General features: G+C 38.6%; 1 protein-coding gene across 3 annotated transcripts in view; it reads right to left on the reverse strand.

The window, feature by feature from the left end:
- Positions 1-317: 317 nt before the first annotated feature.
- b3gat1a (beta-1,3-glucuronyltransferase 1 (glucuronosyltransferase P) a) overlaps positions 318-26241 on the reverse strand; it is an 88423-nt gene continuing 62499 nt past the window's right edge. For 2 of the 3 annotated variants that reach the window (XM_042743882.1, XM_042743881.1), the window contains 6 exons: positions 24919-25061; positions 21697-21768; positions 21097-21605; positions 11136-11432; positions 2608-2711; positions 318-2437 (listed from right to left, as the gene is read on the reverse strand). In XM_042743882.1, the coding sequence (XP_042599816.1) occupies positions 2625-2711; positions 11136-11432; positions 21097-21605; positions 21697-21768; positions 24919-25030 (1077 nt within the window). In that variant the 5' untranslated portion in view covers positions 25031-25061 and the 3' untranslated portion in view covers positions 318-2437; positions 2608-2624. The remainder of the gene's footprint in view (positions 2438-2607; positions 2712-11135; positions 11433-21096; positions 21606-21696; positions 21769-24918; positions 25062-26241) is intronic. The other variant, XM_042743883.1, reaches the window with a different exon arrangement.

The raw sequence follows: 26241 nt of genomic DNA on the forward strand, positions 1-26241 counted from the left end.
CTTGGCCTTGAACATTGTAGTTGTGTTGCTTTCTATGCAGGGTCAGAAAGTTCTCCGATTTTATAAATAGTATCTTACTTGGTCTTCCGAAGATAAAGAGAGGTCAAGACGGGTTTGGAATGACATGAAGGTGAGTCATACTGTAAATGACAGAATTTTCGTTTTTGGGTGAACTATCCCTTTAAGCCCAATGTATACTTTAGTTTTAGCATATCTTAGCATATGCATAAAAACCTATACTTTACCATACATTGGGCTTAAAGCCGCCTTTTCATTGTCTATGCACTTGTCCCGCTAGTGGCAGTTGAAATAAACTATGCATTTGTTTGTGAAGCTACCATGTTTCTGGTCTCCAGGAAAGGGGCATGACACAAGCATTTAACCTAAGGTAAATTAATAGCTGAAAACATGCAGAGAAAAAAAAGACTAATTATGGAGAATAGGAAAAGCATAAACAAGTATGTTAATTTATTCATAAGTCTATTCTACAGAAGCAGCAGGTATTTAGGAGAGAGTTTTTTGATAAATAAGAATTATTGATAGTTTACATAAGTGCTCTTCATAAATCAAATCCAGTCGGACATTCTCATCCTGTTTTGTTGTACTATTTGAAAAAATTCAATCTGAAGCTCAAATTGGATCCTTAAATCCTGCGTCCTTAGTGGATCGAAGTGCCTGTTATGAGAAATCAGGTTTCCATGAGCTATCAGTTAAAGGACAATGTATGTGATTTTCAGTCAGCTTTAAATTGTTACAATGTTGTTTGTATATGTAAATGAACATGATTTGTACTCTTTCCTCATGTTTCATGCACCCAGATATCCCCATTTATTGTCTCAAATGTCTTTTGGATGACACAAAATATGTTATCCGGCAATTAACCATACATATACTAACAACACTGTAACAATAAAAAGTGGTTTGAAAATTTTCATTGTCAAGTTATCATTTAATAAAAGGATAAAATGAATTTGTTTGCTATGCTAGTATGTAGGCTAACTAAAGCAGACATCAATGGCCAACATAACATGCTCCAAAGGAAATATGACATGATTTTGTAGCGCTAAAGATTCTTTGAGCCAATGCTATCACTTGTGGTCCTAATGGAGACCCTAATTTTTCATGACACTGGAATCCACAAAGGATCGGACGATTGCGAAATAATTTGGGTCTATAATCTGATGTAAGCAGTGAAAAGGCGGCTTAAATAGATACACAAATTTGCTAATCAGGCCAGATTTATCGTAATATTCGTACAGGTTAAGATTTTTTGCACGTGCAATGTCAGTAATGTGCCTTGAATATTCACATGGTCACAGCTTTTGATATAAGAAAATAGCTTTGCTTTTTGCAAGCAGACATTTGGTTCGCTCTAGGTTCCCAGGTGTCTCAGTATTAGCTTCATTAGTACAGCAACATGTCTTCATGACAGATCCCCTCTGCAAAGCCCAAAGCTACAGTTTGACATAAAAATACATCTGAATATTTACTGAGGCAGGCTCTGTGCTGCTCTCGGAGGCTAGCCCAATTAATACTGAATACTAACATTGTGAAACCCTACCCATCAGCTCCATCTCCTTTGGTAAGACCACTGTGAACATGTGTGAAGTTTTATGGATGTTGTAATAGTAAACTATGGATTCTTACTTTAAACTGAAGTACAAATACAGTAGTTACATAGCTTGTTCTGTTGAATGCTAGATCACTTTATTTTAAAGTCTCCGATTGTTCATCTTTAAGTTATATTTACAACGCATGTCCTAACAGGAACAATAGACACACAGGAACAAATTCAAGTGCTATTCATATCATTTAGGTCTTAGTCATGAGAACTGTGTTACAACTTTGTAATCACTAAATCCAGTATAGCAGCTAGCCCTGGTATATGATAGAACTGGTTTAAAACCGCAAAGTGACGCTGAATTTGAACTGAGGCAAAATATCAGTAGTGCTGTGCTAGCAAGACAGTAATGTAAACGACAAAAAAAAGAAACTTCAAATACACATTATGTAAATAAAAAAGAAGACATTCCCTTCTTTATGTTTAAGTATCAGTCCGTTAGACATGAAGGAACATCAACGTTCATAAACGGATGACTGTTCGCTCTTGGTCAGCCTTTGAGACTTTTGCACCTTGCACATTGTCTCTTCTTAATGCAGAGTTTATAAAATCGTGGAAGTGAGCAGTTTTATCAGTTCTCAGATGTTCTCTCATGAATATACATCACATTTTTCTTTCTGTCTAGTGCCCTCTGGTTTTGTTCTTGCAAAATACTGATGCTATTGCCTTAAAAAAGACTGTGCTTTAGAATAATAGGTCCATATTGTTGAGCTTGTTTAGTTGTGGTTTACAGGAAAAAGCATCCAAACTGTTCAAAAATGTGGTAGGAGGTAATATCTCCCTGCCATCCTCTTTTGGGTCCTGCCGGAAGCATCCCTACAACACAAAGTAAGAGGAACATTCAGCGGTACATCTGTACAGAGCCACACTTCTGTCACTTAGCACGGCCAGATGCATTTTAAACGCATGGTTCATGTCCTTCAATGACCCCATATTTGCTCAGTGAAACCGAGATGATTAAGTCTGAACAGATTGCTTTTCATTACCAACACTGAAGCAGATGTCAGATCTCCACGTTTGGGTCTGTAAAGCCTTTCTTGCCTTCGTTCACCAGTACAGGTTTTTCCGTCCGTGTGTGCCACACAAGAATCTGTAATTACAAAACCCAAACATTATGGTTTATGGAATGGAAAGGGAAGAATTTAATAATGTGATGATAAACTGTATAAAGCAAGGTCACTCATAGTCTGGATCTATTTATGTAAATTTATTTCAAACTACACTGAAATTGCAATTTATACTCCTTCTATGAGCATGTTTTTCATTTCTGTATTAAAACACAGTATACAGCAGCAGGTGACCATACCAGGTGCCATTCCTCTCAGCAAAAACAGGAAACCGAGGCTACAATTTGTACAGGCTCACTAAAATTAGAGAAATATAAAAAGATCGCCTGGTCTGATGAGCCTCAATTTCTACTGCAACATACAGATGGTAGGGTCAGAATTTGGTGTAAACAACATGAAAGCATGGATCCATCCTGCCTTGTATCAACAGTTCTGGCCACTTCTAGTGGTGTGGAAGATATTTTCTTAGCACACTTTGAACCCCTTAGTACTAGTACTAAACTCTGCAGCCTACCTGAGTATTGTTGCTGACTATGTCCTTATGTACTAATCTTGTGATGGTTACTTTCAGCAGGATAACGCACCATGTCATAAAGCCCAAATCATCTCAAACTGTTTGACTGAACATGACATTGAGTTCACATTTTCCAGATCTCAATTCATAAGAGCACCTGTAGTGGAACAGGAGTTTCGGATCCTGGATATGCAGCCCAAAAATCGGCAGCAACTGCGAGATGCTGTGATGTCAATATGGCCAAAATCTCAAAGTAATGTCTCCAGCACTTTGTTAAAATCTATGCCAAAAAGAATTAAGGCAGTTCTAAAGGCAAAATAGTGTCAAACCTGGTACTATCAATGTGTACCCAATAAAGTGGACAGAAATTATATATATAATAATTCAAAACCATACTAAATTTAAACCATATGAAACCAACATGAATACTGTTAACTACTGCCTGTCTTTGTGCCTTTTATGTTTTGATATTTATGTTGCTTAGTTTCCTGTTCCCTGTGATTGTTTTGTAGTTCTGTTCTTGAACACTCTTCTTTGTCAAGTTGTTCTTTTAGTTAAGTCTTGTTTTTAGAATAGTTTTTGCACAGTCTGTAAGTTCACTTTCTGTCCTATCATCTACTGTTAGCCGCCTCCTACACGGCAGTGCTCACAAACACTCACAGATATAAAGTTTCTCCTCAGCAACAGTGTACCATCCACAGTACATCTCCAAATTTAGCATGGTGATCCTCTTGGAGTGTAGAACATCTCCATCAGAACATCTCTCTGGGTACAGATCTGAAGTACTGAAATCAGCTATAGCTATTGTGTGTGTGTTTGTCTAAATGTGTCTCTTGGCATGGCAGAGAGATAAAGAGACAATGTGTGTTATATATTTTACTCTACCTATTTATGCCATTAAGATAAAGTAATCAGTACAAAAAATATTATCTGCCTCATTACACTTCCTGGAAATTGTTGTTAATGTCTAGAGGTAGAAACACTGACTCATCTTTTCTCTTCCATTTCCCTTGTTGCTGTCTTTCAGAAACCACTGTCATTTGCTCATTGCCTCATGAATAATTTCTAATAGTGCTGAGATGGGTCTGGAGGCCCCACTTCCACTTAAGATGCTCGCAGAGGTTAACAGTTCCACTTGAAATAATGGTGCGTCTGTTGAGTTACTCCAGCGGAATGCAGTTCATGGAATCTCATCTTTTCCAGAAACAAAATGTGACGTGTATGGAGGTGTATTTGTGCACCTGCTCTATTCTTTGGGGTAAACAGACAGCAAGTCCAGGAATTGGTTCTCATTTGTCTGCCTCTAAATGGTTAAATCCTGGTTAAGTCTCATCTTAAATAAGGCATCCCTGAGCTCAGTAACGTCAATTAATGCATCAATTAGTCAGTCCCTTCACAAATCACCAATTAAAACCAATTTTTTTTCTTTATGCATATACACACAGTCTCATATGCACACACAGGTTTTTGCACCATTATATAATGCATTTACATGTATAAGGCTTTTTTTTTTTTAATGTGAGTGATTATTAATGATTGCTACAGAAGGTGGTTATTTATTGTGGTTAGTTGGTGTGGTGAGAAGTGCCAAAAGAAATTGTTCCAGAATTGCTCAAAAAATATGAGCTAGTACTAATGGAGTGAAACTGTGAAACAACAGTGAGAGAATAGTAGTGTGTGTGTTTTTTGTTTTTTTTTTTGTTTTTTTTTACAGTTGTCCTTGGGTGTTTTTTAGGAGGAGAGAGATTTGGATTCATGTATGAAATAGTTCACACATACATAAAAGCTTGTTCTTTATCTCGCCTCGTATATTTCTGAATGCTCAAGACTTTTAGAAAAAAAACATTGGGTCTCATTCAATAATAACTTTGTAGATCAGTGGTTCTCAACCTTTTTATAGGCCAGCGCCCCCCTACCCATTATCCAGGTCCTTCACCGTCCCAATCATTACGATTTTTAAGAAATTATTTTAATTCAAGGATGCATTGAATTGATCAAAAAGACAGTGAAGTACTGTTTTTTACAGTAAATTATTTTAAAATAAGTGTAATAACATTCATTTACAGAGTTTTGTTGAGCATGTTGATGATTTTCATTGCTACAGCTTCAGTGTTGTTGAGATGCTGATATACCTTGTTGCCCCAAATTTAAAAAGACTAAATAAAAATTCCTGTTTAGATCATAACAACGGACATTTCTACAGAAAAGATTTTAGTTTTTTTCTTCCATTCCTGGAACTCTTGAACACCCTTTTACTGCTGTGATATGTTTGGATGTTTTCAATTAGCTTTCAGTAAAAATAATATTTATCCTTAATTAGTTCTAGAAAATACCTTTTTTTTTTGAGAATGTATTGAATTCCATTTTTTTCTGACATAGTGGACATGGTTATTTTGGTGGGTAAATACAACATTTACACATGCAAATGGAAGAAATGTAAACCCTACTTTACTATTTCATTAATTTTGTGATTTCAAAGTTTTCTTACAAATACTTTAAAGAAAACTAAATACAACCCTAATTCTAGAAAAGTTGGGACATTTTGTAAAATTATAAAATCTGTAACTTTTATTTAATTGACAAAAGTACAAAGAAAAGTTTTCCAGAGTTCTCACTGACACCCCCCAAAAACACCTTCTTCTTAAACTCATTGTAATGTTAATTAATTTGGAGTATTCTAAATGAGTGATCACATGCTTGAGGTTAGACATTTGCACAAAACATTCCAAAACCATCTTCATATAAGGTCTTTCCACACAAACTTTCCTTTACAGCCTTTCTTTACGAAGGCAGGTTCTAGCCTGCACATGCAGAAAGATCTTGAGTAATGTCAAGTGTTTCATCCTCAAAACCAGTTTAAATACAACAAAGACCCAGATTACAGACCTCTGATTAGCAGCTGAACATAAAGGTACCTGCATTATACAGAGAGACCTACAGTAGCAGCTTAAGATATAATGCAATTTTCTTACTCTTTGTATATAATGAAACATATTTAAGATTAAATATCTATGTATAAAATTGATTTCAGGTTTATGTTCTGTTTTGGTTTAGTTTTATGAGTTTCAAGTTCCGTTTTTATGTCAGTTTCAAGTGGTTATTCTGTTCCTGTGTCTTGATCTCTCTCCTGAGTGATTGCTAATTTGAGTTATTGTTAATAAAATGTCTTTTATTCCCTATTGTGACCTCGCCTGTGAAAACCTGGCGAAAGTTGCATAATCTATAAGATAACGAGCGTCCAAATAGTCATAGCCTTAAAAATCACAAAAATAGGTCATTTGTGTTTATTTTTGTAAATGCTTGATTACATGAAGCGATTCAAGATACAGTACTCAAATGTTTGTTTCTAACATGATAAAAACTAAAAATGTATTATTTTATTGACACTACGTTTTATTATGTTTTATTGTGCAAAAAAATACCTGGCTTCCTAAACACTGATTTCAGTCTTCTCTGGGTTTACTTTCAACGCAGAAACACCTGCGACTGCGACTTTACCTGGGGTTTGGATTACTGTGTGGATTTTTTCACCAAATTTTAGGAACAGTTTATTTGTTTTTTAACTCAACATACTCCCAAGATAACTATTTATCTTAAGAACATGTTATGCCTATGACGTGTCAAAATAATTTAGTCTTTGGATGCTGATCATGATGCTGATGCTTCAGGTTGATGAATTCCTAACTGACACTAAGTGCAATGCTGCATCTATGCAAAAAAAAAAAAAAAGTATAGGCCAGATTTTTAAAAATATTTATTTTAGCCTTAATAACTCTTATTGTATATTAATAAAAGTTATGTATGTCCTTCTGAAGCAAAGTTCTTGCATCTGATTTTTCAGTTCCTTTTCTGTGGGTCACTACGAGTCACGTCGTGACTGACGAATTGGGATCTCACTTCGAGAGACCAATCTACTTCGAGTGTAACCTAAATGAGCCAGTGGACATTGGCATGCGATGATTGCATCCAGCGGCCATGATCACAGCATGAGCATAAAAAGGCAGCCGGTGCAATGCATACCAGCTTTTTGCTTAGGAGCCGAGCGATAACATTGTTCTGCTCCTACCAATATCTTTGTGGTGACAACGAGTTCAGTGCGCTTTAGAGAGCTTTTTGTGTTGGCAGACGGCGCTTCAGCGGTGGTCGATCCTGTGTCGAGTGGGTTGCGCACCTCAGGCTGCACTACCTCCTGTCGTGCTGCAAGCGGCCGTTTCACCTGTGCGTCTCAGCATGTAAAAGAGCATTTCCCTGAAAGAGCCAATTTCTCTAAAAGAGTAGACGGGTGCGTCTTTGTAAAGATGAAGGATCGTCTTTTTAAAGATGCCGTTTCACTTGTGCGTTTCTGTATGCGGTCGTTACCTGGCGCCAGGTGATGGTCACAATCGCTGCCTCACGTGTCTGAACATGCTGAGGTGGCGTTCATGGATGAGTCATGTTCCCATTGTGGGAAGATGACCATCTGGGAGCTGCGGACCAGGCTCCGTTACCTCTGCCACGATCAAGTGTTCGTGATGGAGGCAACCAGGCGGGGACTACTTAAGTGCAGTCTGAGGGTTACAGTGGTGACAAACCCCTCAGGGAATCAACCCTCAGGGACCCACCACTCCTCTAGCACTTCAGAACCAGTTGTGCTGCCACAGGAACGAGCTGGGCCCTCTTCAAAGTGTGTACCAGCGGCATCCTTCAGTGCTCCTCCGGACGACCAGATGCCGATCACTGCATTGGAGGGAGAGCACCCTGGAGAGGAAGATTAGGCTGTGCTACCCCCCTCCGGAACGTTGGCAACGCCTGAATCGGATGCGGAGATGTCGGCTATGCTTTCCCGAGCCACCGAGAGGCTAGGGCTCGGTGGAAACATCCACCACATCCAGATTGGCTTATACTAGCACTGTCACGGGATCAGTTGTGTAAGCACAGGGACCTGGTGCTCCAGCACCTCAGCCAGTTGGGCCTTTTGGTCAACTGGGAAAAGAGTTGTTCTACTCCCTGACCGAGGGAACAATCGGAACGGACGCACTGGCACACAGCTGACCACGGGGCCTGCACAAGTATGCATTTACCCCAGTGAGCCTTCTCGCACAGATGCTGTGCAAGGTCAGGAAGGACGAGGAGCAGGTCCTGCTTGTGGCGCCGTATTGGCCCACTTGCACCTGGTTCCCGAACTAATGCTCCTTGTGACAGCCCCTCCCTGGGTACCATCTACGAGACATGCTTATGCCTTGAAGTGGAACCTGTTTGTCGAGTGGTGTTCCTCTCATCAAGAAGACCCCCGGAGATGCCCGATCAGGGTTGTGCTTTCCTTTTTGCAGCAAGGGTTGGAGTGTAGGCTGTCTCCCTCCACCCTTAAATTCTATGTCGCTGCGATTGCTGCTAACCATTACCCCATGGAGGGGATGTCCCTGTGGAAGGGAAGTCAGTAGGGAAGGTTTACCTGGTGGTGGGGATAATGTTAAATCCTCCCCGGCCCCCCTCCATACCCTCTTGGGACCTGTCTCTGGTGCTCAAAACTCTAGGGCCCATTTGAGCCTTTGCACTCATTTCAGCTGAATTTTCTATCAATGAAAACTCTGCTCCTGCATGCACTGGCCTCCATCAAGAGGGTAGGGCACCTGCACGCATTTTTGTTCAACGATTCGTGCTGAGCTATGTGCCCAAGGTTCCCACTACTCCCTTCAGTGGTCAGGTGGTGAGCCTGCTAGTGCTGCCCCCGGAGAAGGCAGACCCAGCCATAGCTTTGTTTTGTCCTGTCTGAGCCTTGAGATGCTACGTAGACCGGATACAAAGCTTTAGGACAGGCCTAGTGGATAGTGGATGCCATCCCTCTCGCTTATCAGGCACAGGGTGTGCCCTGCCCACTCAGGTTGCAACTCACTCTAATGTGCTGCATCCTCCTGGGCGCTGACTAGTGGTGCCTTGCTGACAGATATATGTAGAACTGCGGTCTGGGCTACCCCCTGCACTTTTGCTTGATTCTATAGCCTTTGTGTGGAGCCGGTATCCTCCTGTGTTCTCACCACAAATGGGTAGAAGCGCTGAGAGGCCCCAGTTTAGTGTCGGCTTGCTAAAATTGCTCCAGAGAGTCCATATTATAGACCCTGTCGAGCTCCTCCATCCCCTCGGCAACCAGATGTGGCGGAACATCCAGCGCCAGGCCCTAACTTGATGAATCCGCGAGAACCGGTAGAGGGCTGGGTTCCATATGTAGAGACGTAATTGGTTGATGTATGTGTGAGGTCGGTTGTAGGGCTTGGTTGCATATGTTTAGACGTCGGAATTTATTCTATTTTCCAAGAGGGTTACAATCACATCTATTCTTCCATATGTACCTAAACGGTTGTTCATATGTGTAAGTGCTTCCGAAACCTCCTTCAGGAAGGATGGGGCTTCCGCAATGTTCCTGTTCCAAGTGGAACGGGTAAGTTTTCCCAGTGTTATGCAATCTCACTGAGTTGGTAGTGCTACGACAACGGTGACTGGTCTTCTAGTTGCGAGCCCCGGCTTACACCAAAAAAGGGCGCAGGAGGCTTGCACAGGACACTAAAAGGGGCAGCATCCATGGTGCTTTGGTAGGGATCCCAATTCGTCAGTCACGACGTGACTGAAAGGGAACATCTTGGTTAAGTATGTAACCCTCGTCCCTGAAGGAGGGAACGGAGATGTCACGTCCTGTCGCTATGGCTGCTGTACCACACCTGACTGGCTGGGTTCCCGGCTTGGCTCCTCAGTAAAAACCTGGTATGCGCTGAGGCAGCTGGATGCAATCATTGCATGCCAATATCTATTGGCTCGTTTAGTTTAGACTTAAAGTAGATTGGTCTCTCGAAGCAAGATCGCAATTCATCGGTCACGATGTGACGTCTCTGTTCCCTCTTTCAAGGAAAGAGGGTTACATACATAACTGAGACGTTTCTTTTCTTTTTTTTTAACGAAAAGAACATGATCTGTATTGCCGTGTATTCACGCAAACATAGTCAATTTTGTCTTAAGTGAACCTTTAGTGAGTAGTTGGGGAAAACATCTGATGTGTAACAATATATTAGATCTGTGCATTATAAACCTGCTGCCATCTGTCATTAATATTAATCAAACAATAAAAGAGGGAATCACTTACTGCTCTTGACTGAACAATTTGTGTAACTTTAACAATAATCAGTTTATTTGTAATAAATATATTTATGTTTGATTATTCAATTTATGTTTTTCTTATTTACATTTTTTTGTGTTGTCCCAAATTTAGCCTACTCCAAACATTACACAATAGCCCAGAAAGTCATGAATGAGATTATCTACTGACATGTTATATATTATATAACGCATTACTGACATTTCATTTTAATAATAAAGTTATACAAATCGTTTCAGTGAATTGACTTGGTAATTGTTGCTTTAATCAAGAACTCTTGTGGTTCCCCCCATTTGTTTCAATGTTTTTATGATTTTTGGACAAAAACATACTGCAAGACAATAATAAAGACATCAAGATTCTATTATCATAAAATGCTCTTTACATTAAGTATGATGATTTTATGTAGAAAACAGCAAATGAAAAAAAAAAAAAAAAAAGAATAATAATAATTATCTGGGTTTTCACAGATGACGTCACATAGCTTAGTGAAACAGCATCTTGAACAAAAAGAAATGTAAGGCGGGACTTGATTTTGTAATTGATTGGATTGGATTGTTTGCTATTGCTGTGATCTCATGTGAGTGACAGGTTGTCCCGCCCTCATGCTAGTAACCATGTAATCAGGGAAGAGAAGTTGTTGGGTGGGGGGATTTTCTTTCTTGTACACATGCTTAGTGAATGAGATCAATTGTGTAAAAAAAAGATTAAAAAAATTATTTTTATGTTTTTTCTAGAAAAACTGCACATGGGTTTGGTACAACATAATGTTGAGTCATTAATGGCATAGTCAGAGCAATGTTTCCTCACCTTAGTGCAGTTGGCCGCTTTGGGTTCCAGGTCACTGAGAGTGACCAGCTCTCTGAGCAGGCTGCTCTCCTGGTAGCCTCCCTTCACCCCTCGTAACTTGAAGTAGGCCTGAGGCTTAAACAGAATGAGCCGCAGGTTGATGGCAAACCCTGCCATGTCGATGGCAAAGGGCCGGTGAGGGTCGAATACTGTTTTCCACCCGTACACTTTTCCTGCTGCATTGACCTTTGGAGACTCGTATCGTAAACCTCCAACAAACGCTACAGGCCACACTGATACTTTACGAGTTGATCGCATCTGCAGAAAAGAAAGAGTATTGTTAAGTATTTCATAATTTTAGTTTTTGATCAAAAATGCAATCTAGGTGAACAAATTTTTTTTTTTTTTTTTTTTCAAAACATTAAAGGTGAACTTTGTACGATGTTTATAGGTGACTATGACAAAGCCGCCGCAATGAGTGATGCCCAAACTTCTGAAAGGTAGTTTTAAATGTGTTACTAGTCGTGTTTTTAAAATGAATTACCTGAAATGTAATCTTTTGTCACTGCATGCAAGAAAGTCATGAATCAAAAAAAAAACTGTATTCAGGGACACAAGCAAAATTGTTTAGGAAAGTTGCTGTAGTGAATTCTGCTTAAATTTTGTGTTTTGGACTGAAATAAAATCAAAAAATTTCTTGTACCCAGGGGGCTTTTAGCCCTGCTGTACAAACATGGCACAAAACTTTCATCATGTCCTTGTCAGTTCCCCTGCAGTTTATAGTGTGCTTTCACACCTTCACACTATAGAGACAACACAGGCCTGACTGGACACCTAAGGATCGTGTTTTGGACAGTGTAGTGACTCAGACATACAAACAAATAGATTTTAACAACAGGATTCATCCTGAGCAGGTCACGGGAGGTGAACAGAAATCGCAAGCGAGACAGTGAAAGACAGAGAACAAGTGAGAGAGAGAAATAGAGACATATTCTACTTTAATCTTCCTGCTTCAAACACCCCCTACACTCCTACATCCAAATGCTTTGTGTGCCGCCCAGTGCAAGTGGTCCACATCATAAAAGGACACTGCATAATGAATAGTGAAGGCTAGAACGGGAGAGTGAAGCAGTTGTCTTTATACCCATAATGCATCGCCCACTGTATCCAAGGGAAGCTTTTACAAAGAACCACAAAAGGACTGAAGATGGAAAGGAACACTGTGCCTCTTTCTCATTTACGAAAACCACTTGCTCACAATGTGTTTGTAAAAATAAATAAATAAATTGATTAAGACTCAGCTAAATGCAAAGGATGGTTTTGCTGACTGAACTGTTACTGGCTGTCCACACTGATCCAAATGTAGCTCAAGTAATTGACTGTGACCCTTCCACACCATATCAGGCTTTAAGTGAACAGTCCTGGCCAAAATGTCACCCTCAATCTGATTACTTCCACAGAGACTAATATTATATTGTGCCACTGCCATTTTTCATTAAAGAAAGAGAGAGACATTTTCTGTACCTGTTGGTGGAAACAAAAACAACTGGAAATGGGAAAGTGTTGAAAAGGATGCATACTCATTGCAGATTCAGGATGACATTAATCTTTTCTAAACTAGCTGTCATTGGGGAGGGCTGCTGAAGCTAGGCTGCCCTAGTTTAACATAATGAACGGCTGTTTTCTGCTTTTTGCCTCATTTAAAGTGCTTCACGCTGAATTCTGAACTGAAGAAAATGAGAGAACCTATAGATGGTGGTGTGTAGTGGACTTATAACTTCAGAAGCAGTTCATCTTAGAATTTCTTTTTTCTGACATTTACATGGTTTCCAGGTTATGGAACACCATTTACATTTTACTTTCAACAAGCAACCTAAATTACAATATTATGTTTATATGTGACCCTGGACCACAAAACCAGTCATAAGGGTCAATTTTTTTTTAAATTGAGATTTAAAAACAGTAATAAGGGTCAATTTTTTTTTAATCAAAATATTGAGAAAATTGCCTTAGAACTTGTCAAATTAAGTTCTTAGCAATGCATAATAATAAAAACTTAAATTTTGATATATTTATGGTAAGAAGTTTACAAAATATCTTCATGTAACATGATCTTTACTGAATATCCTACAGAAAGAAAAGAAAAATCAATAATTTTGACCCATATAATGTCTTGTATACCCGGTTGACTGGTTTTGTGGTCCAGGGTCACATATTAGAACAGGTGTTTTCAGGTGTTAGAAGAAATGTAAAACTAGGGTGACCAAACGTGCCACTTTCCCAGGACACGTCCTGGCCAGGATTTCTATATTGCCTAAAATATCCAGGTTTTGGCTTTGGTTTCCTGTTTTCATACTTAATGAAGGTAATGATTGTTTGACCAATAACATGCAGACATTGTATGTAATCGACCAATCGTGGTGCATGAGAAGGTGGGATCTACAGAGAACGGTCAAAGTGATGCAAATGCGTGTACATATTAGTGTTGTACTTGAAACAGCACTGAGCATACTGATTGGTGTATGACATCAAAGTACCGTGAGAGCGATTCAAAAGCACAAGAAGCCATCTGCTCTGTAGAGCTCTCACAGTACTTTGTCATACAACAATTGGTCTGCGCTCCCTACTCCCTGTGCAGGGGAAATCTGTTGAAGTTTACCTCACTTCGGAACATTCATTCATGGATTTGTGCTGCACAACGTCTTCACAGACGGACAAGTGTGACAACATGTACCTCTGTAAATAAATACAATTTAAATTCACGTCTCGCACACTTCAATGCACTTTGAATGGTACATATACGTTCACTTCGAACTGGAATCATGGCGGAATATCCTGTGATGTCCACTTCGCAGGGCACTTACATTCTAATAAAACAAACGTCTGAAGCCATAAGTGAAACATACAAAATGTGCAGAGCAGGGGGGGCGCGAGGACTGGAATTGAGAATCACTGCCATAGCACAACATATTTGAACATCATGTGCATAGGAGCACAACAGAATGTAAAAAAGAATTCTGGTGTCTCAAGCCATTTTAATTTAAGAAAATTAACATATTGACTTTCTCAGGGAGCGGGCGTGATTTCTCCTAACAGAGAGTGTTCCTCTCTGTTTTAGAGGGACTTTTTTATCTCTGTTTTTATCTACATGATAAAAAAGCCTTCTTTTTAACATGTAGAATTATTTATAGTGATACTCTAATCAGGATTTTAACAGACATTCATTCAGGGCCTGAATTGCATTTTTGAAAATGGGGTGAATTCCCCTCTAAAGCCCTATTTGCACAGGATTAGTATTATCTAGGGACCTTGTGTGATTTTGAAATTACTCCCCCACATCTGAATTTCATGTGGTACATTTGCACGGGAAAAGTGAATCCTGTGATTTCACTCTAATTTACTGACTTATCTCCCGGATACCCGGATGTCAAGGCTTTGAGACTCCTGTTCTATGGTCCAGATGGATCTAAAAAAAGAGAAATGAATATAGTTTCTTGCACTGTATCATTTACATTTCACCAGGTTAAAATATATCTCAAGCTTTATGCTTGATTTATTCGTAATACATTAACCTCAAAACCTTTTCAGCTCTTTCTGCAAATTGTATGGTGTAGCGATATAACAGCACCCAAAATACTATCAAAACACTCCAACGCAGCTCCATTCTTCGCGAAAGATGGATAAAAAGGCGCACAGGAAACAAAAACCTCAAAAAAATGATATACGACCTACCAAATCCAGCCCAATTGCAGAGATGCTGATTCGCACGGGACTAATATATACGGGGCGAAATACGGTAGGTCATTTGCAGGGGAAATTTTACTTTACAAATTACAGACATGGCCGATTTGCACGGGATTAAGATCACAGACAACCTCCGCAATTATTACAAATGACTGGAGGTCACCAGGTCACCTCTGAAACATGGCTTGTACTATTATTTTTCCACGCTGGAAAACGATAAAAGGATATTCCGTTCTTAAGCTTTACGCCACTTCTATCGTGAGAACGATTATTCGTGCATGCATAGAAGTCTGGCGCGTTATGTTTGTGCCGCGGTTTCCCAAAATGCTTTGCGTTCACCACTGGGAATACGTCATGATGACGACACATTAGCAATCTCTATACTAATCCCGTGCAAATAGGGCTTTAGGTAGAGTTTTTTTGTTGTTGTTGTTTAATTTGATTGGTGGAGGGGCGAATTTTTAGGCTTTTTGTTTGTTTTTCAGAAATATGTAATTAAATGTTTCATCATGCTGTGTATTTTTGTTTTCTACAATGGAGCAATTGTTGAATGTGCATGAGCGCACAGTCTCTGGAGAGCGCATGAATGCTGAATGGTTTAAATATTGGCCAAAAAGAAATGCAAATTATAAACTTTTGTGACGATGCATGTAAACTGTAACAATTCCTGTGTCAACTGTGCATTTTGAAGCTTATAGTGCAGACGCGATGTGGTGATATGAAGCCATTTGCGTATTTTGAGAGAGAAAGACAGAGAGCTCGCGGAGATTAACTCGTGCTATTTGTAAAATTATGCCTCACAGAAAGTTTTCAAATTATTTTATAAGCTATTTAATAAAGAAATATGAATTGTACCTCAGCTTAAGCATTATAATTATTTTACCCACGCCGGATAGAGATTGAGACGGTGTCGCTGCATGTCATGCCAAAGCACTGACGGCAGGCGCGTCATCAGCTTGAGATCAGTTTATGAGAACAGCTTCTAATTTACCATTAACACAGAAGAATACAGAGATAAAACAACGCAAGTATCAATAACAGTATTGCTTGTCCTGAAGCTTATGGGTAGTCTGGTATTGACCCAATTACACACCGGTCCAAAAAAATACTGGTTCTCAGTTCCCATCGGAAGAAATCACATTCTGTGGGTGCCCCCCTGGACTGTGGGGCCCCACGCAATTGTGTGGGTTGCATGGTGCCTAAACATGCTACTGGGTTTAGGGTTGCAATGGGGTGCTCTACGATCTGTAAAACAAGATAGAAAAAAAAATGCATTTTGTTTATGGCTGTCAGAATTAGCCTAAAATAATTTAAATACACTGTTTTTTTATATTGTATATTAATATTTTATATTGAAAAAAGCACTATGCCGGTAAATTTGAATTTATTGATTGCAAATGATTCTCTATAGGTTTATACATCTAAATTTTCCTTTTTTTTTTTTTACTAAAAAGACAGTCAGCTGAATACCACTGTTTACATATAATATCTGAACGATTTGTATTGGCATCAATTAGGGGTGGGCGGTATACCAGTACATGCAATTAACCTGTAGCAATTTGTCATAATAGTGATTTTAAAGCAGTTGAATCGCAATCCACGAATGAGAAACTTATTTCGCTATATGTGCTCGCTGTCTTAGAGACTGTTTATGAGCACAGTCAGAGAGGCACACGCATGTGAAGACGGTGCTCATAGAGCGTGGGAGTACTGAACGGAGTTATTCTTGCTGCTTTATAGGCCTTAAACGGTTAAATACACACACTTGTGTGAGTTTAGGTCTTAAGTGAAAGCAAACAGCTGAAAAAGAAAAGAAAAAATATACTGGATCCAGGCAGCTCTTAAAGTGACAGCAGTTTCATTTTCCGGCTGTCAGTCATTCATGTTTATCAAACAACAAAAGAGAGAAAATCTTTCACTACTCTTCACTTCACTTTTGTAACTTTAATAAATATATTTAATTTACATAGTGAAGAATATGCAGGGTTATTATACATTTGATTACTTTATACAATGCTTGTAACATTTCTTGTTTATTTCTTCCACTGTAGTTTATTGTCCTATTGCTTTTAATTAGTTTCTTGTTCTTATTTAACCACTGACTGTTTACTTGTCTTCAGTAAGTTTTTTTGTTTGTTTGTTTTTTTAGATATATATAGAATTACCTGGGATTTTTAATCGACGATTCCCTTTCTTTTGGGCCATATGTTCAGTACCTTGTGAAAAAATTTAAGTCGAAACTGGGCCTTTTTTTAGAGTCAAGTCTTGTCTTTCTTTTGAAGCAAAGAAGAGATTGGTAGCAGCTACTTTTTTTTTTGTCAGTGTTGGATTATTGTGATATCATTTATATGCAGGCACCTAAGCATTGTTTACAGGTGTTGGATTTGGTTTATCATGGAGCATTAAGGTTTATCACAAATTCAAAAGCCCTTACCCATCATTGTTTATTGTACACAGGGGTTGGCTGGCCGGCATTGTCATCCCGTAGACTCAAGCATTGGTACTTATTTACATAAAAAACATTTTAGGTTTACTTAGTATTTACAGCAGAATATCATTCAAAAAAGTGTAAAGAATTATGGTCTTCACTCACAAGACTATTATCTTTCAAAGGTGCTGTATGTAAGATTTTAGCTCTACTAAAGCATAAAAATACCATGATATGTTTGCAGATATTTAAGAAACATGCTAAGTTAACATGTTTGTTTATCTGAAAAACAATGCTACAGTCATTTATTCTCCTTTGAAAATGTGCGTTCCGGGCCAGAATGTTGGTCTCTGTTTTGGTTTGTGAAACCCGCCCACTGCCAGTTTACCCAATTGTAGGGGAGAGAGAGAAAAAAAAAATCTTGTTCCGGTTCCCAGACACACTGCCGATCGGCCCTCCACCAGCTGGGTAAACACTTCCGCGGTGCCTGGCGGCGGCACTGGGTAGCCCTCGGTGGACGGCATGACACTCCTCCGCCAAACGGTGGATGGTGACGGATCCTCCGGATTCGGGCAGCCGGCAGGAGTCCCCCGTTCCCTGTTCCTCCCCATCATGGCGGATGGCAGCAGTATCCGGCATCAGGCGAACGACGGCGACTCATCCGCTCCCTCATGGACGGCAGCCGTCCCTCCTCATTCCAGGAGGCCAGCAGCGAGTTCGTCCATCTCCCCGGCAACTCACTCCAGCCCACCGCCTCGAGTGTCTATGGTGGAAGACTGCTTTGCCATGCTCGATGGCACCACAGATTCACCACAGCGGCAAGGGATCTTCAGCAGCGTGTCCCTCCTTCCTTCCAGGTTTCGGCACCAATGTAACAACGTTTGTAAGTCAAGAAGAAGAAAGCGGGAACCGGCAAACATTCAAACAAAAACTTTAATAATAAAATAAAAACAAAATAGCACGACGACTGCCGCGCACAAACAAAAACACAAAATAAAATCCAGGCCTGGTCCTCTCTCGTCCTTCACTGTTGTACTCCTCCTTTTATCCTTCCGGAGCTCCTCCGTGGGACTTGAGACCGGTGAGTGGTGCAGGTGTCACTCATTTTCAATTACTCCACCGGCCTCGCTCCATTCCCATGACTCTCGGCCCCGCCCCACTCATCACATATGGGTCAACGGGCATTTAGTTATGCCACTCCATTTAAATGGAATCAATTACAAGACAAATTATGCTTAAAAGAGTTGGTATCACTAACTGATTTTAAATGTATTTTAAAGGATCTAGTTTCAGAGTCATTTGATTGTAAATGTTTTGAATGACTTGTGCATATTTCTGTATATGTAAATGAATGTATTTTGTTTTATGTGTAACTAAATGTACTGCCTATCTTGGCTAGGACCCTCTTGTAAAAGATATTTTAAATCTCGAGAGCTTCATTTCCTGGTTAAATAAAGGTTTAAATCAATAACTATATATTGTTACCGTAGAATAAAATTACTCATATCGTGATATAAGATTTTAGTCATATCACCCACCTCTAGCATCAATACAGCAACAGTAAACAAGCCAATTATTTATGTATATGTAAAATTAAATTTGTGTTTAGAATATTTAAATGTTTCATCACACACTGTAAATTAGTTTTTTCTAAAATTATAATAATTTTTTTAGCAAAGAGTCCAATGCATGGGCAATTCATGTCTGAGTGGTCAGTTGTTTAGTCTGTAATGAAGCAGTCTTTCCATCAGTTTGACTTACTCAGGCCGATTTTTGAACTGTTTGCAAGCATCAGAGGTGGTCAATATTGCATTACCAGAGTAATCAGCCAAACACAGCGATGTAGATGCACTTGATGTCTTCTATACATTTTCCTGGGTTTTGTGCGGTTACCCCACACTATGCTTTTTATACTGTGCTGTATGTTTTGTTTTATTTTTGTACAGTAGATTTTTTTTTTATCCACATTTTTGGGAGGAGGCCTGACCTAGACGTACATGCAGATGACTCATTATTCAGAATTGGACATGCTGAAATGATTCTGTCAAGTCAAAGTAGTCACAGAGGAGAGAGCAAAGTGGCCTGTGTCCCTTGAGCTCAGAGCACTTACAGTGAGTCAATAGTGGAAAAGTACGCCAGGAGAATGGGGGTAAAAATACACAGCATCTGTAAATAAACCCTGTCATTCAGAGTTCCTGCCTAAGCATTTTTAATAAGAGCTTAATAATTAATTCACCCTGGCAGGAATGGTTGTTTTAAACAAGGCCAAATGCATAATTCATGAACTGTTCTATATCTTCATTTCAAGAAGTAAAAGGGATTACCGTCTCTTCGTGAGATGTTTTCTCATTGTGGTGAGTAACTCTTCTAAGTTAGGAACATGAAAACCCAGAGTGGGGTTGAAACTTGTTTATCTTGGGAAGATTGCTATTTAAATACATTATATATGAATTATAAACTCTGATACATTTTATTAAGATTTTATATTTAGAACAAGTATTTTCAACAAAGTCCACAGAGTATAGGGGATCTGTGGTGGTACTGCAGGGGGTCTGCCAATTATAGCTTGGTCACAAACTAAATTGTTTAAAAATGTAAATATGCATCAAACAAAGATACAGTATTAGGTTCACGTGAATGAAAGCTTGAGTTAGGAAGCTAGTCTCTTCCACATGAAAATTTATAAGAAAATTAAAATGTAATGAAATATATGACTTACAGGTCAACACTGATTAATGTAAACAAATGTCATAATTACCATGATACTATATGCATATTATCAAAGGCCAGGCATTTTTTTTCTGCATTTTACAGTGTTCATGCAAAGTACCATGCTATTGAATGTATGTTAAGTATGAATATTAATCCTTTTAAAATGTACAACCCACATATATCAACAGAAATGGCAGCTTTTGTTCCACCCTAATTATAGTCCTGTGTCTTTTGTTGCCAGTGTTTCAGAAGTATGTGCCTGATCATTTTTCACCACCCACCACCAATGATTTTTCTTTTCAGAGCAGCGTCTCAAAATTCAGAGGTTTTGAAAGGTGTTTCATGTGAAGAAAGTCCTGACAGGTATTTATATACCTGTAGCATAATAAGATCCAAGTATTAGTTTCCCAAACGTGAAAATTCTGTCATTGTTTACAAAATGATATAACTTTCTTCATGTTGTTCCAAACCTGTATGACTTTCTAAACCTTTCCAAACCTGTTGTTCTAATCCTGAATGATTTTCTTTCTTCTGTGAAACATTAAATATTTGGAAAATATTTTGAAGAATGTTTCAGCTGTTTTTGTCCTTATGATGAAAGTCAGTGCTTTGACCAGTGTTTTGATTTAATTAAATATTAAACTTTTAATCATACAAATTGAGCATGTTGCTTCAGAAGACTTGGAATACCAGTCAAGTCATATGGATTATTTTCATGCTACTATCAATGTCTTTTTTAGAGCTTGAAAGTTTGGAGTTCCATCGACATTCTTCATATGCAGCTGAAACACCCTTCATAATAACTGGCTGTTCACAGGAAAACACAAGGGTGAATAAATGGTGAGAAAATGTTCCAGCTTGGGTGAACTATCCATATAATGATTATTGAATTAAATGAATATTTCACAGAAGGAGAGTGATGGGAATATAATACACTACAGTAAGTCAAATGATCATGCAGTTGAAGGACTCAAACAAAGCTTATTATTTTATCAGTGTAGTTAAACTCCTTACAAGTGCACCCAATAACTGATGTTGCAGTATACAATTTATGTATCCTTTCAGATGGAGATGATTATTACCCCTGTCTTAACTCACCTCCTCAAACAGCTCCAAGCTGTATGTATTATCGTCATCTGCAAAGTAGACGATTCCGGTCTGGCTATTGTTGGAGTTGAAGGTCTCCCGTAGCCATCTCAGAGCCAGGTTCCTCTGCATGGTGCCACGTGGAATCCTGGGATCTCTCGTGTCCCCTCGCAGCTTGTAGTTCCGTGGGGTCTCCACATTGAGGTGTGTGTAGTTCAGCCCCGTTTCCCTCAGAAGCCTCGTGACTAGAGGAGTTCTCCTTTGAGAGTCCTCCACCAGAATCCAGTGCAGGTTGGGAACATGGAGGAAGGTGTTAGCCAGTCGCGTTAGCTCGGCCTTCTGCACAGGGCGGCTGTATGTCGGAGTGATGACGTGGATGGTGGGCAACACATCAGACCAGGGTGGAGGTCTTGTGTAGACGTATTCTGTACGGACCACCTCCACTATGTCCTTGTCCTGTGAGCAGTATTCCTTTGAGTCCGTGGCTGGGCCTGTCTCGTGCCTAGTTTCCGTCCCATCATCTGCCAGACAGAGAAAGAGAATTAAGACATTAGCACACCCCAGGGCTGCTCTCTTTATGTCTGACGCATGCCACAAACCTTAGAAGAATACCTGCTAGCCGTTGCCGGTGGATGGTTAGACGCTCTGGTATGATTAAGATCTCTTTTACTAGATGGTGACAGACTGGAGAGGGTGAGAGCAAGAACCGTGAGATCATAATACGGTTACTCCACAGGGGTAGAAGGCACTGATTCAAACCCATAATGCACAGGTTCTGCATGATCTGCTCTTGAATTCTTAACGGGATTGTTCAGACAAAAATGAAAATTCTTATGTCTTTTCAAACCTGTATGGCTTTCTTTCTTTCCTGAAGCAGAAAATGAGAAATTTTGGAGAATATTTTGGCATAATTATACAAAAAAAGTATCAAAATGCAGCATATAAGTTAATAATGCTAATAATAGCACCAGTAATGTCAAAATATGATTCACTGTATTCATGGGAATAGTATTTGGCATCTAAGCTGTGGTAATGTTTCTTCAGATGGCAATTCACAAATGTTCCGGGATTTAAGGATTATGGTAGATAGGGCATGCTGATCAGATTTGGGTATTTCTCACACAAGGCAATTGTTTGGCCTTGAAAGACTTGGAATACAGCCTGAGTGGTCTGATATACTTACAATAACGCTTTTTAAATAAAAAAATGTCATTATTGGACAGAACAAATAGGAAGAGAGAAGGGGGCGCGATCGACAAAGGACCCTATGCCAGGACTCTTTTGGAGTGCCCTTTTTTGTTAGTGTGTTTCCACAAGGCTATATAATAACAGAGACATATATTGGATTTTAAAAATAAATTATTAAGACTGTACTTAAATCTGCTTGTTACAAGGTATATATTCATACAGTACCTGCAAACTCTGGGCCAATGGAAAAGATGGCGATGGGTGTGAGAAAGGGGGAGATCAACTATAATAATACTCATTAATCTTAATCTTAATTAATAAACTCTTTAAATTAATTTAAAAAAAATACTGTAATCAGCAGTAGACATTGTTTTGGAAAATTCAGATTTTAGAATAGAACTACTGTACAAAGTGAATTCCAGTGTCTATGGCAGAGATCACCAATGAAGTTCGAAATCCTGCAGGATTTAACTCTAACACTTATTAAGCACCAGCTAATCAAGGTCTTTGCAACTGCTTGAAACACCCAGGCAGGTGTATTGGAGAATGTTAAATTCTGCACATGGATTCTGAACATGAATCGAAGAGCCCTGGTCTGTGACATTGTACTAAACAGTATTTTTTTTTTAATTGTTCAATTTAAAATGATGCATATTCTGTTATGGATAAACAGAAATACAGCAGTTAGTTGCACCTGTACATGAAGCAGTGCTGCATTTTTGGGCATTATAGGTGAAAAAGAAAATGCAATCAAAACTTTTCTGAAGACAGACTGTTCTCTTCAGAGATACAGTACATCTATATAAAGACATCCCCCACACACAAAATTTGCAGGTGTGTATAATATTGAGAAGTGGCTAGAGGTAGGCGTTTGATTAGACCGGTGTGTCCAATCCTGCTCCTGGAGGGCCAACGTCCTGCAGAGTTTAGCTCCAATCTGCAGTAACACACCTGCTAGTTTCTAGTAATCCTTTTGAAGACTTTAAATTGCTGGTTGAGGTGTGTTTAATTGGGGTTGGAGCTAAATTCCCATACCTTTCATGTCAGTCTATTGACTGCAAAAGTTTCTCAGTGAAAGTAATGAGGTTACAGGCCACACTGCAATAAATATTCTGTAGTGTGCTTTTGGCATCTGTATAGTGACCCACAGAGCTTTTGGATAAGCAGCAATATCAGATGGCTTTAGAAGACTAGAAAACTTTAGATTTAGAACTGTTTGCAAATATAGTGCCTTTGTGTGCTTCAAAAGTTCATATGACTTTAGTTCAGTTCAGAGCTTTTTAGGACACAGTGATCAGTACATTCTTTTAAATGTCTTCTTTTTTTTGTTGTTCCATGAAAGAAAGAATGCATTTACATTTTTGGTTGAACTATTCCGTTAAATCTCTTAAATGAGCAAGCTGGAATGATATTGCTGAAATAATTAGTGTTACCAAATATCTTTATATTTTTTTTCCCAGAATATTTTTACAAAATGATGGTGTGGGCAGTTCCAGCACATTCCTGCTGATACCTCATTAAGGGCAGAAATCATGATGGCATCTCACATATCAGATCTTTATCACTGTTCAATTAGTGCCCTGCTCTCACTTCAGACATTTTAGCACTATTAGATTAGCACACTCCATTAGCAATCCAGATGTTCACTGCCTCCTAGGCATCATACAAACTCACGTTAATTGCTTCATGACAATTTCTATGAATACACATCTGTAAATCTCCATAAGCTGATGGTATTGACATGCATATATATGGATGTATAGATCTTCCAACATGTCCTCCAACCAATACGCCTGCGTAGGTTTATTGTCCAAATCCCTGAAATACAACCCATCAGAGCGTGTACTACAATTGCGCCCCTATCGGCAACAGGAAACTTTCTTATTAATGCTTTGTACTCTTTTATCTGCGTCATGATTCAGGTTTTGTATAGCTCAGTTGGTAGAGCATCACGTTATACAACGTTATAAATATAGGTCGTAATAAGGTGCTTGGACAAATGACCTATAGGGTCGTTTTTTGTTGGAGGACAGTCTGAGATCTTCAAATGCTGGATGTTGTATTTCCCTACAGGTTGAGCTAGAGGTGGTCAGTGACTGATAGATCGTTGTGAAGCCATTAGATTGGCCCAAATGCCCCTTAAATACAGGTTATGTGTACAGCTTGTGTATATGATTCATCCACTTACATAAGTGTTTTAATGTAAGTGCTAAAATAGCTATAGACATGCAAACTGGTAATTCTGACTTAAAGCCACCAGAAATGCTCCTTAAAGAGGGTGGTTTTATTGGAGAAATCTTCTGCAGTTGAATAAATGAAATGAAAGCACAAAGTGCTGAAAGACAAAGTATACTTAGTCAACTCACGGTGTTGTGGACGTTTAGAAAGAAAACAAATTTGTATTCAAGTGGCAAGAAAATAAATCTTTTTTAGCACCACTTTTATAATGCTCTTTTAAAGATCATTTTGCAGTAAGAATAACATTATGCAATAATAATAATAATAATAATAATAATAATAATAATAATTCTAACGTGACCTTATTCAAATGAGCACAAAAATGAATTGACTTGCTGAATTTTGTCGTTTTGATTGATAACAAAAATGCCATTGACTACATGTTATATGTATAAGAGAGGCTGGTACCCTTTCGGATGGCCAGCAGGGGGGCAATTGCACTTTGGTGCCACACAGTGATGAGGAGGGTCCATGGTAACACAATCAACACGATGGCAAGAATATCTCTTCTCTTCGGCATCTCCAGGGTTGGTTCTATGCCTGGTCATTACCTGAGAGAGGGAAATTAAGAGATTCAGACACTAAGAGAGAGACTATACAAATGGAAAGATATGTGGGAACCTCATACTGTCAGGGAATTAATGTATTATCTGATTTAAATGACTATCATCACTTTTTATAAGATTTCAGCTCCATGTGGTCAAGTCAAAAATGATAAACCATTATATGCTGCCTGTCTCAGATCTCTGGTAACGTTGTTTAGTGACCCAAGAAGGACCTCTTTTTTATTGTTTCCTCAAAATATAACCTTGCTAAACATTACAGAAACATCACAGATAAAGCAATTCAAAGCCTTGACATAAAACAAATTATAGATGGGCTGAATATGGGTTCCTTGTCCAAAAGAGAGGATTAAGTCAATTAAGAATGTTTAACTAGAATTTACTGTAAAGTTAATAATATTTTTCTTTTTATGATACTTTAACGTTACTAACCACAACATAAAACATATTTGAGTGACAGCAACAAGTTTTACTCATAGACTGTATAAACCACGTCCTGGTTTGGGTCTGATGATAACAACTCAACCACTTCTTGTTTATAAATCATTTTTAAGACATCTCAATTAATTAATTAATTAATGCGAATTAATTAATTTACAATATGCACACATTCATGTACAGTAAATTTATTGTACTGTACAATTACTACCGGATCCCAGCAGATAACAAAAATATAACTGTTATTTATTGTGGCAACAAATTAAGAATTAATTCCTTCATTTTATTAATTTGTTTCCTCATTTTAGTAAATCGTGGCCACAATTTCCTCGTTTTTAATTTAATTTTAAAATTTTAATTAAAAAAAAAAATGAACGAATTCCACGATTAAACTAAAACTAAAGAACAAATTAATAAGTTGTGGTAAGAAATTCTTAATTTACAGTACAATATTATATTTTTTCGATGTTCCAATGTTCAAAACCACACACACACACACACACACACACACACACACACACACACACACACACACACACACACACACACACAAAGGTGTAGTAGTTTGTTAAACTTGATATTACTGTCGGTCATTTAAGATTCATATTGTAAAATGTAAAATATGAAACATTTAATATTTACATCTTACCTTATCCTACATCTTACGATTAAGAAGCGTGATGCAGGAATTCAAGCTTGGTTTCTGTAAACAGTAAAGCCCGCCTTTCTT

Source organism: Cyprinus carpio, chromosome B18 (assembly GCF_018340385.1).
Source record: "Cyprinus carpio isolate SPL01 chromosome B18, ASM1834038v1, whole genome shotgun sequence".
Classification (NCBI taxonomy): Eukaryota; Metazoa; Chordata; class Actinopteri; order Cypriniformes; family Cyprinidae; genus Cyprinus; species Cyprinus carpio.